Source organism: Pelodiscus sinensis, chromosome 10 (assembly GCF_052426305.1).
Source record: "Pelodiscus sinensis isolate ZL-2025 chromosome 10, ASM5242630v1, whole genome shotgun sequence".
Taxonomy (NCBI): Eukaryota; Metazoa; Chordata; order Testudines; family Trionychidae; genus Pelodiscus; species Pelodiscus sinensis.
The window spans coordinates 23,616,994-23,629,407 of record NC_143061.1 but is presented as its reverse complement, the minus strand read 5'-3'; the positions used below and the strand labels follow the sequence as shown (position 1 = coordinate 23,629,407).

Genomic DNA, 12,414 nt, shown 5'->3' with positions numbered 1-12,414 from the left:
CAGCTTTTGGAAAAGCTGTGACATAGATATGAAGTGAAACCCTGGCCAAATAAGCCAACAGGAGGTTTCCTAATGATTTCTTAGGAGCCTGGATTTACCTCCTTGGTTTAGAGTTTCTAAGTTTAAAGATTTCCTATAATAACAACAAACAAATGTGCTGAAATTCATTTACACTAACACATGACCTAAATTTCTACGGCATATAAATGATCAAATATATATTTCTGCAAAATGTTTTCAGTCCAATTATGTGTTCATGTACATACCTCAGGAGTTATTTCAGCTTCTGATTCACTGATTAATTTGTATTTCTTTCCATCTTGTAGTCGTTTTTGACAAACTGGGGGCTTGTCAATTTTGATGAATTTCTTACCAGAAGATTTTACTGTTTTCGTGATATCCTAAAATTTTAAAATATATTTTACTTGATACTCATCCTGGTCAACAAATTAAATAATTTCATAAACGTGGATGTGCTTTTAAACTTTCTTGTGGTTTTCCTCTATCTTTAGAGGAAATGGATGGTGATGCTTTCCCTTGGAAAGTGAATGGTAATATCAAACATTTGCAGATCATGGAATATATTCTCCCTCACATCTAGACAGGTTCACATATTGGTGGAGCCTTCAATCTGTGCATATCAGTCAGCTATTGTATTTGTATGATATCCCATTAAGTGCAAATAATGAATGAGATTATCTACAAGGCTTTTTAAAGTACTACTCGCAACTTTCATGTCTGATCATTATGAATATTCTTTTTTAACATACACATGCCTTTCCACACATCAAGCCTTACGAAAAGTAATATACAAATTTACGATTTTTAGCAAGGAACCACCAGAGAAATATTGTACCTTATCTGGTTTCATTGGCACCTGTCCTCTGAAGTGCTGAGCTTTTTCCACTGCTACTGAGAAAACTTCCCAGAGGAAATAAGGGGTGCCCAATTGTTTGCAGGATTGGGTTCTAATTGCTAACATGTTAACTGCATATCTAGCCAAGTCTAGGATAGTAAAATACTGAATAAAGCAAGAAGCAAGTCTATTATTGACCCCTTCCAAAGAGCATCACAATGTTGATCAGAGTGAGTCCTGGCAGGTCTCATAAGAAAGGCCATACTGGGTCAAACCAAAGGTTCATCTACCCCAGTAACCTGTTTTTTGACAGTAGCCAATGCCATGTGCCCCAGATGGAATGAACAGAACAGGTAACCATCAGTGATCCATCCCGACACCCATTCCCAGTCTGACAAATAAAGGCCAGGGACACTATCTCTGCCAATCCTAGATAATAGCCATTGATGGACCTATCCTCCATGTACATAGCTAGTTCTTTTTTGAACCCTCTTGAAGTCCTGATCTTCACAATATCCTCTGGCAGGAGTCCCACAGGTTGACTGTGCATTATGTGAAAAAATACTTCCTGCTGTTTATAACCATTTTGAGAAACCTGTTAGCTGGCTGAGTCAGTTTGCTTACTTACCGGTACTGCAGCCACGGAGACTCATGACTCCTATTGGCTCCGATTAGCTGTTTGCAGCCAAGGGGAGCTGCAAGAAGTGGTGTGGATAGGATCATTGCTTTGGCTGCAAATGGTGAAACGGAGCCAATAGGAGCCACAAAGTTCCATGGCCATAGCACCAGGAAGTAAATAAACTGGTGTAGACAGTTCACAGGTTCCTCAAAGTGGTTTTGTGAACCACTTTGAGAAACACTGTGTTATGGGAAGGAGTAAGTAACTTTTATTTTCTTTCCCCACACAAATCCTCTATCACATCTTCTCCTTAGTCATCTCTTTTCCAAGCTAAAAAGTTCCAGTTTTATTAATCTCTCTTCATATAGCAGCCATTTCAACCCCCCCAAAAAATTTCTGTTGCCCTTTTCTGAACCTTTTCCATTATATCGTTTTTGAGATGAGGTGACCACATCTGCACACAGTATTTAAGATGCAGGCGTACCATGGATTTATAAAGAGGCAATAATATACTTTCTGTTTTATTATGAATCCTTTGCTTACTGATTCCCAACACTATTTGCTTTTTTGACTTCCACTACACACTGAGGCTACGTCTACACTGGCCCCTCTTCCGGAAGGGGCATGTAAATTTCACGAGTCGTCGTAGGGAAATCCGCGGGGGATTTAAATATCCCCCGCGGCATTTAAATAAAAATGTCCGCCGCTTTTTTCCGGCTTTTAAAAAAGCCGGAAAAGAGCGTCTAGACTGGCCCCGATCCTCCGGAAAAAGTGCCCTTTTCCAGAGGCTCTTATTCTTACTTCAAAGTAAGTGCCCTTTGAAGTAAGAATAAGAGCCTCCGGAAAAGGGCACTTTTTCCGGAGGATCGGGGCCAGTCTAGACGCTCTTTTCCGGCTTTTTTAAAAGCCGGAAAAAAGCGGCGGACATTTTTATTTAAATGCCGCGGGGGATATTTAAATCCCCCGCGGATTTCCCTACGACGACTCGTGAAATTTACATGCCCCTTCCGGAAGAGGGGCCAGTGTAGACGTAGCCTGAGTGGATGTTTTCAGAGAACTATTCACAATGACTCCATCTCTCTCTTGAGTGGTAACAGCTAATTTAAACCCCATCAATTTAAATGTATAATTAGGATTATGTTTTCCAGGATGTGTTACTTTGCATTTATCAACATTGAATTTCATCTATTCTTCCATTTATTCTTCAGTAACTTTCAAATATCATTATCTAGCTATTATATGATATGGAACAGTTCAACAATATATTCTGTCACAAATGATGAGAGTGAATGACAAAGTATGAACTAGTCTGGAAGCTGAACTTCTACCCTTATTCTGATCCTGCAAGCACTACGTGAATGAAATTCCCAGTGACTCTAAAACCTCTCTATATGTGAGATATTCTACTGGAAGATCAGTTTATCTATGGCTACAACTCCATACATTTGATAATATTGGATATGAGGCCTAAAACCTATTACAATGTCAATATTGTAATGATCAACTGTTGGGCATTTTTATATTAAATTTGAGCATTTCCCACTTAAGTTAAAAAAAAATTTACCTTTATAAATGAATCATTATTTGTTGCTACATACACACGAAAAGATAAGGAAGGGTGATTATTGACAACTTTGTATAAAATTACAGCTCCATCATAATATACTGGCTCTTGTGTTTGAACGACCGGTCCGACCGGAGAGAGAGAACTCACATGCCATTTGACATGCGTCATTGAATGATCAACAGAAGGCTCAATTGATGGACCAGTACTTTTAATATGTAAAACTTTGAATGACATGTCAGATTCATGATCTGCAAAGAGATACCAAAATATTAACATTGCTTATAATGAATAGCAATAGATAGATGCACTTGTTAAATCAATGTATTGTACTTACCATTTAGGCTGAGGGAATGTGGGAACTGAATGGAAGTAAGATCAGAGGCCGAGTCACAACTGATATTAAATAGAGGGCCTCCGACAATCCATGGTTTTTCAATATAATCAGCATATTTGCTCCAAGATAACACAGAATATTTGATTACAACAGCCTTTGTTACATCAAATATCAAGCCTGTAACAGTACACTGATATGTTCCCTCTGCCTCCAGCTTCAACCTGTATTGAACAAAGGTGACAAATCCAGTTTAGCTTTCATTACATGGTAAATATCATGTGATGTGATCTTTTTAAAAATGGTTCATATTAGATCTTTTTTTTTTTTAAGTGTTTCCTTTGGAGGTTTTCTCCCCACCAAGAACAAAACCCTATTAACAAACAAAAACATGGAAATAGAACATAAAATCTTTTTATTTTATTTTTTAAATTGAACCTAGGTTTGTTTGTTTTTAGCATATCAGCTAAATAAGGCTGGTAAAATAATATCCAAAGGCCATATCAGCCCTCCAAGACACTGGATCTAGCCTGCGGGTGAAGTGGGAGCCTCAGCAAAGCTCCTTGCCTGCCCCACTCCTGCACATTCCTTAGAACAGCTGGCTGCAAGGCCATGTGTGTCTGTGAACTTTGGGGGTAGGAAGGGAGAGACTTTGTATGCTGCCCCCACCCCCAGCACAAGTTCTCAGCTCTCACTGGCATTCAGAGCAGCAAACATGATCCCTGCTTCACTGGGGAGCCTACTGGGCAGCGCTGCTGGCTAGGAGCCACACAGGTGAGCGCCTCCCAGTCAGAGCCTGCCTCTGGCACCTCAGCCTCTTCTTCTCCCCAACCCTCGGTTCCCTCTCCTGAACCTTTACCCTACATAGCCCAAACCCTCTACACTTCTACTCCTGCACCCATACCCCCTACAAGATCCTGCACCCCCTCCTGAACTCCTCTGGGTCACAATCTCCTCCCAGAACCTAAACAACCTCCTACATCCTTCCCCTAGGTCAGAATCCTCTCCTGCACCCATACCTCCTCCTGGACACTACACCTTTTCCTGCACCCTAGTCTCCTGCACCAAGTCATAACCCTCTCCTTCACCCAGACTCCCACCCAGAGCTCACACCCTTCCTGCACCTCAGTCTGTTACCCCAAGTTCTCTTCTGCACCCAACCTCCATCCCAGACACCATGCCTCACCCACTAATACCATGGAAGAGTGTGGCCTTTGACCACTTACTAAATTCTTAGAGTGGCCCCTCATCAAAAATTGTGACAAGTATCAGAGAGGTAGCCATGTTAGTCTGAATCTGCATAAATAACGACACCTTATATGCATCTGACGAAGTGGGTCTTTGCCCACGAAAGCTTATGCTCCAATAAATGTGTTAGTTTATAAGGTGCCATGGGACTTCTTGTTGTTCATCAAAAATTATTGCCCATCCCTGAGCTAAATGAACGCAGTTGGAGGAAGTTCAAGCCAGTGCAGAGTTTGATACACAGGTAAAGCAAAGAGCTGTTTCCTGCACAGGGAGCTCAAAGCAATTCCCACTGATTTTAATAGATGCTGAGCCAGACCTTAACTAAAGATTCTGAAGGTATATATTTACAACAGCAGCTAGGAAGGTGATTCTTACATGTATACCAGCTAGTCCATACAGAAGTCTGGACACGGTAGCACAGACAGCTAGCACAAGATGCCACTCTTTCCACAACAGCCAAATTATTTTTAGCATGCTAGCTCAAGCAGACCTAGCACATGTCTGACAATGGTGGAAATCACTCTTCCAGATGCTGTATAGATAATACCCTGAATGATATTCAGAAGTTATCCCAAGCAGAGCACATTACAGTAATCCAACGCAGAGGTCAGAAATGCATGAGTAACTGTGGCAAAGCAGACATCCAATCCAAATGGAAAGTACACAACCCTCTAGAAAAATTCAGGTGGGAAAAGGGAATTATAGAACAAGATACTTTACAGAAGCCTCAGTCTCACAAAGGATTTAAACTCATGCTTAACTTTAATTACTTTAATGGAACTGTTCATATACTTAAAGTTAAGATTTCCTGGATTGAGCACAGAATCCAGTACTGATAAGAGTAATGAACTATCTATTTTAATGGATTTTGAGGCATATTCACTTACAATTATGCATGTTATTGAGCAAGATACATAAGATAATTTAATCTTTTATGTAATTCAGCTGAAGAGAGAAGCAATTTGATATGAAAAATACAAACGTTTACCAAATACATTAAATTATACCTACCAAAATTGTCCTCTCGAAAGTTTTCTGGGGGTCACTTGCTCTTTCTGGTTCTGTACATATAAATGAATACATTTGATGAAGCATAAATTTTGCAGTATTTTGTACAATTTGAAAATCCTAATAGCAATTCTAATACGGATTTTAAAAACATACATGTTCAGTCTTGATGTGTTCACAGCGAACTTGGCTGGTAGCCTCTAAATGAAAAAACAGGAAAAAAATAAACACTTTAAAATGAAAAATAATTAAAAATTGACAGATGCATAATTTCAACAAGAGCCATGGTTCACCAAGTGGCAGAAATTCATTCTTTTCCAACTCTATCTATAAAAATATTACTTTTATAAAATATACAATTCATAGGACACACTGAATATGAGCCATTGCAGCTTGAGTATAATTCCCTACACATAATTATGTAAGATTACCTTTATAAAATATACATTTCATACACAATTATGTATAGGGAACTATACTCACTCTGAAATGGGCCCTATTCAAATCTGTTGCATAAAGTGGAGGATAACCTTTTTAATACCCTTTCCTCACCTCTAAACATTTTAACATCCCTTTGATTCTAGGATTTTTCACAATATAATCCAGTGATGCTTTATAGAAATATATTATATATCAAATCCATCCGCCCTTGTACAAATTTCTGCCCTCAGGTTTACTGACACAATCCCGCAAATTTCAACTGCCTACACAAAAGAAATTAAGCTACTATTCCCTTCCCTCATCAGCCCTCTGTCACTCCTCTCCTTCCTCAGTGAATCCCATTCTCCCTCCTCCCACATTACCCCAGGCTTCCTCTGCCCCACCCTGGTTCAGCTGTTGTCCTTTCTCCATTTCACTCAGGTTGCTTCCTCCTCACCACTCCCTGCATGCACACATGGAGATCACTGAGATACCAGGAGAGACTCTTGCCACTCTCATCTCTGGTGTGTTACAGCAGCCCAAATTATCAGGGAGCAACAATGGTAGGAAAAGTCCTGCATATGCTGGAGCATACTCAGTTGCTGCATCAGGATGGCACATCCAGAGTTCAGTCACAAGTAGGAGCAGAGAGGGGCTGCAGCATTATCAGTACAGATGGAATCTTCAGAGAATTGTACTGCCAAATTCAAACAAATTTCTACTGAACATGTGCAAAGTGAGATTTTAAAGGCTTATAACTTGGCCAAACTGAAGCACTTTTTTATGTGGATGGCAAAAGGCCTATCCCTGATACCAGGGATGTCTTCATCTGAAGCAGTGGGTTGTGCCCATGAAAGCTCATGATACCATCTACATTTTTTGTTAATCTCTAAGGCTACATCTATACTACAATCCTCTTCCACAAGAGGAAATACAAATGGAGCACTCATTTGCATATGTCAGGCTCTCACTTGCATGTCCTCAGATCCCTTTTGCGCAAAAGGTTTTTGTGCAAAAAAGTGCCGTGTAGACAGCACTTTTTTGCGCAAAAACCTCTTGCACATAAGGGATCTGAGGAGGAAATGCAAATGAGAGTGTGACATATGCAAATAAGCACTCCATTTGCATTTCCTCTTGCGAAAGAGGATCGTAGTATAGACGTAGCCTAAGGTGCTGCAAGACTATTCGTTATTTTTTAAGTTTTTTCCTGATACAAGGGTGATTTCCCTATGCCAAAATTCAAGTCCTAGTTTTAAAACATAGATGCACTAGAGCTCCTCAATGAAATGGCTGAAATAATTTTTCTTTTTCAATATGAGCTAAACAAAGTTTTTTTCCCCTAATATTGTTTTTTGAAATGGCTGAACCATTTTTGCTGAAACTTTGAAAAAAGCTTCAGTCTGAGACAGACTGGAAAGTATCAGCCTGAATCATTAAAGTTTGGCAAAAAAAGTAACTGAAAACAGAGACTTATAATGGGAAATATCAGGCTACCTTAACTATAGGTGGCACTATCAGCTCTACCTATGATATGCACCACTGACTTGATTCTGCAACTAATCATGGTGAGTAGTATATACTCACATTTACAGTGCCATTAAGATAACTCCAGCAGAAAGGGATGCAGAATCAGGCTGACACAGTCTTTAATTACATGATCACATTATCTTAGGGGGGATGTGTGTATATCTTTGGTTTGGAAAACATGCTATCTGAAAAACAATATGTGAACATAATTAAAGACTGAGCTGAATCCATTCTTGAATAAACTCTATTTTATTCGATAATGTTACAACTCAGATTAATTTGTCCCACAGCTATTTATGATGCTTTCAATCAAGGAAGTACAGTAACTTTGGTATTTCCTAAATTTTTGGGTTCCTAATTCTGAACCTTTAAAATTGCATTAAGAAAGAATTTTTAAATTTATGTATTAATAAATACACAGTGTAAGAGCACAAGCATACACAACATAAATTCTTAACTGGGCTCTTCTTTAATTTGGAAAGAGATTAATAGGAAAGAATGCTTGATAACCAGTCTATGTTACTGAGTCATTTGTTTGCTCTTGCATCCCATTGTCTGCTATAAATTATTGTAAGAATTACGTATGAATCCTTATGGAAGTTGTCCTTTTACAGCAACAGAAATAAGAACAAAAATATATAAACTCACCTGATTTTCTTATATCTGGTTCCTCAGTATCTGCAGACAAAAAGCCTTCTGATTATTTAAATTCAAATTATATTACCAAGTTGTATGAACTATAAATAGACAGCTAGCAATATAACACACAAACTTCAACACATGCATCCCTTTCACCAACAGCAATCACTTCCTGCAATTCTTTTTCTGTTCATCCTGTTTTGCTACTTTTGCTGCCAATTTTACATGTATCTATGACCTCTTGTTGCTTAGGACTAATGTGGTAAAAAAAATGATTTCAACAAGTATTGTGTCTGGAATAAAACAACTTTAGCCATTTTTTATTTCTTTTTGTAAATCCTCACACGTGAATGACCATGAGAATTATTTGGACATGTAAAAAACTATTCAGCTTCTCATGATCATGGTAAACAACTGGTTTGAAATTACGTACATAAACAGCAGTGTTTTAATCATTTAAAATCAATCTAGATGCTTAATGACAGCAAGAAAACACAGATAATGTTACATAATAATACTCACCTGACTCACTTTCAGAGCTACTTTCGGAAGTACTTTCAGAACTGTCATCTCCTTAATAAAATTACATCCCATTAGGCATGGTAATAATTAAGTACTTCACAGATAAGCAAAACATAAACTTAGCTATGTAAGTAGATTAGCTGGGCAACAACTTATACACATAAAAGAGAGAAAGAAATGTACTAGCCCTTACAAAAGGGGCTTTCTTGCTGAGAATATATGACACCAATGCTCTAGAACCTGCCCTGGCTTCCTACTGATTTAGCATTAGAGTTTAAGAGGTTGGTTATGACACCTTGAATGATCTGGAATCTGCCTGTGAGACCACCTCTAGTGCCATAACATAAAGCTCCCAGTTGGGTCTGTCTACACGTGTACCCTATTTTGAAGTAGGGATGCAAATGAAAACATTTGAAATTGCAAATGAAGCCGGGATTTAAATATCCCGCACTTCATTTGCATAATCGCGTTATGGCACTATTTCGAAATAGTACTCAAAATAAAACGCACTGTGTAGATGCAGTATTTCGAGAGAAAACCCTTCTCTCGAAATAACTGTTAAACCTCATTTTATGAGGAATAAGGGTTATTTCACGAGAAGGGTTTTCTCTCGAAATAATGCATTTTATTTCAAAATAGCGCCATAATGCAATTATGCAAATGAAATGTGGGATATTTAAATCCCAACTTCATTTGACATTTAAAATGTCTTCATTTGCATCCCTACTTCGAAATAGGGTACAAGTGTAGACATACTCAGTTCAGCTATCTAAGCTATGGCTGGGCCACCGCAAGAATACTGGGAGAAGAATTCCATGAATCCTCTTTCCACTCTAACTTATCTGCACAGACCAGCCATGATTTCACCCACAGACAATGAATGAGTTGCAAAAAGGTTTCATTACCTTACATTTAAAAGCATAGGATGAAAAGAAAACATTACTAAGAAATAAATACAATTTAAGGAATTTGCATAAAATGATATCGCAGGCTTACTCCCATCAAACCATCATGAGAAATTCCTCCCTTTATTTACATAACACCTTTGCAACATGATAAACCTTATTTAGATGCCTTTTAAAAGGACCAAAACAGTAGTTCAAGCTTGTTCTATGAAGTCTGGTGTCAACCAAAATGTAAAATTTCTCACACTTAAAGAACAGAATATTATTTGGATTATTTGATTGCTATTTTCAGTGGATTCTTCAATAAGACTAGGAGCTTTAGTAAGAATAATACTTTTCTGCTTACCTGATTTACACTCTTGAGCAGAGTCATCCTCTTTAATGCCATAACTTTCTTCTTTAGAAAAAATAAATAAAGTAGGGGATTAAATATGTATGTTGCACAAGAAAAATGAAAGAATGGATAATGTTTTAAAATGCATTCAATCACTTAAAGTCCATGGCCCCAGACATGCAGTAGGGGCTGCATATGCCATAGCTGCTATTGGCCAACCTCACTGCATATACCATAGATTCCTTGCATCCCTTCATTTGCACCTTCACATCCCTTCTATTTCAAGGACTCCCTACTACCCTCCCCCTTTATGTCAAGGACTTTGTGTCCCCCTTTCCTTCTTCCTCAGCATGCCAGAGGCTGTTTGCCCCCAATTCCCTCTTTCCTCAGGCCATGGATTTGCGTAGCTTGACCAATTATATCGGTCTTATTATTTGCAGATGTTTACCGTTATCTGGCAGAAACTTAAAACTCACAAATGAATGTTTCTGTCAACTTTATTATAAAATAGAATTAAATTGCTCAGTTATTATAATTATTATTAGTTATTATGTGTATTGTGGTAGCACCCAGAAGCACCAGTCATTGACCAGGACAATGGACAGCTGGGTGCAAAATTAAACTCACAAATCTATCTATATATAAAATAGATTTTCCTACGGGATGACAGTGTGACATCATGCATCTCTCTGCATCCCACAGCCCCTCCCTCCATTCTTAGCCACATGGCCTTCCCTCTCCCCTCTGTGCTCAGTAGGAGCCACAAGCCATGTGCCTTCCCTGTGCTAAGAGTGGGGGTGGGCTGTGCAGCCTCTAGCCAGACCTGCTGCAGCTTTAGCCTGGCCCAACCCAACCCTCCTAGCATCCAGGGAAAGAGAGCCTGGCCTGCCAGGGCGAGGCTTGGGGTAGCAGAGGGCAGGAGCCACCAGCTCTGTGGCTCCTGGGTTTCAAGACTTTTCCCCTTTCGGGTGCTGTAGGGAGAGGCCACACAGACTACCTACTCTGCTCCCAAAATGGGGCCTCGAGAAGCCAAAGGGAGCAGTCTATCTGTCCCACGGCGCCTCAGGCTGCTTCAGAGTGGGCAGCAGCAGGGCTAGGCTGGGGCAGGAGGCCGGGAAGCAGGGCAGCCTGATTCTGCATATGGCAGCAGCCGCCTTCTGCCTGGGTGGTCTTCAGTGACTATGGTTGCAGCCACTTGAAAAACACAGAGGAGGCAAGGCCTCCACTTTCCTCTCAGCGAGCCAGGATGGCACCACAGGATTGGACCCCGGGCAGAGACGTGCCACTACCTGGACAGCTGGAAACCCGCAGAAGTGCCTGTGTTCCCCCATGCGACCTTGGCTGCGGATTGTTGGTGGGAGAAGTGGGGGGTGGGTTGGCCCTCTGCCTCCTCGTGCAAACAGGACTCGCAGCCCAGCCCCACAATGCATGGATCTGGGCAGGCTCCCTCAGCTCTGCCTCAATGGAAATTCCCCCGCCAGGTGGATGGGAGGAACCAACCCCTGCCTGGCTCCACACCGCAGGAGCTGGGGGTTAACCACTCTCCCCCGCACTGGGGCCTTCTCCCCCTGTCTGCTCCACACCACATGGGCCAGCAGTTAACCCCTCCCCCATATGCTGCCCAACTCCCCAACAGGCTCCTTCTTCCCCCCTCCCCCACTGGCCCCTGAGGCATCGCAAAGGGACGGCCCAGCAGCATTCGGAGTAGTTGCCAACCCTTGCTGGTTAGGTTGCCCATTGTTGGAGAGGGCAAGGTCTGCGTGGGGAGAGAGAAAGAAGGATAGTGTTATGTGGGGATGGGAGGTGCAGTAAACAGTGATGGTCGGGGTGAGGAGGATATAGGAATGGAGGCAGGGGAATGGGCAGTGTGGGGTATGCAGAGGGGGTTACGGAGGATGGTGGGTGTGTGAATGGAGGCAAGGATATGGAGTATAGGGATGGAAGGAGGGGAGTGGGCTGTGGGACAGGGAGCTCTCCTCCCCACAGCAGGGCACACGGTTCCCCACAAGCTGAATCCAGTGTGGAGCCTCGGGGTCTCCTCCTCTCCTCCCTCCCTCGCAGGAAACCAGCACTGGCTGGAGTGTCAGGCAGGCAGCGGCCCGGGCATGGGCCAGGCGAAGACAGCGGTTCCCCACTGTGTCCCAGAGCTGTGGGGCCCCAGAGTGCAGCAAGGAGCTGCCACTTCCACTGCCCCCTGGCTTGGCTCTGGACCTCCTCCAGCAGCTGGAGGAGGGGGGCGAGAGACTGGGGCTGCAACAGAAGAAGAATGCAGAGGTCTGGGGGGTGAAAGGCTTAGGGTGGGGGAGCTGAGAGGCCAGGGATGACGCAGCTGCCAGTCCTCCCCTCCCTGGTAGCTGGAGGTGGGGTAGGCACAAGAGGCCGGAGCTGACATGACCCAGCCCTCCCTGGCAACTGGAGAGAGAGCCAAGCCTGCCTAC

General features: G+C 41.7%; 1 protein-coding gene across 8 annotated transcripts in view; it reads right to left on the bottom strand.

Annotated features, from left to right (window-relative positions):
* The window catches only part of LOC102456789 (NACHT, LRR and PYD domains-containing protein 1b allele 5-like), a 42,693-nt gene that overhangs the window by 16,124 nt on the left and 14,155 nt on the right, over nt 1-12,414 (bottom strand). For 3 of the 8 annotated variants that reach the window (XR_012906271.2, XM_075937814.2, XM_075937818.2), the window contains exons 3-10: nt 9,989-10,039; nt 8,738-8,788; nt 8,225-8,254; nt 5,786-5,829; nt 5,633-5,682; nt 3,377-3,597; nt 3,040-3,290; nt 267-401 (exon numbers count right to left, since the gene is read on the bottom strand). Coding sequence is in view for 7 of the 8 variants with exons in the window: in XM_075937814.2 (XP_075793929.2) it covers nt 267-401; nt 3,040-3,290; nt 3,377-3,597; nt 5,633-5,682; nt 5,786-5,829; nt 8,225-8,254; nt 8,738-8,788; nt 9,989-10,039 (833 nt within the window). In the remaining variant the exon portion in view is untranslated. The remainder of the gene's footprint in view (nt 1-266; nt 402-3,039; nt 3,291-3,376; nt 3,598-5,632; nt 5,683-5,785; nt 5,830-8,224; nt 8,255-8,737; nt 8,789-9,988; nt 10,040-12,414) is intronic. The other 5 variants (XM_075937816.2, XM_075937820.2, XM_075937815.2 and 2 more) reach the window with 3 other exon arrangements.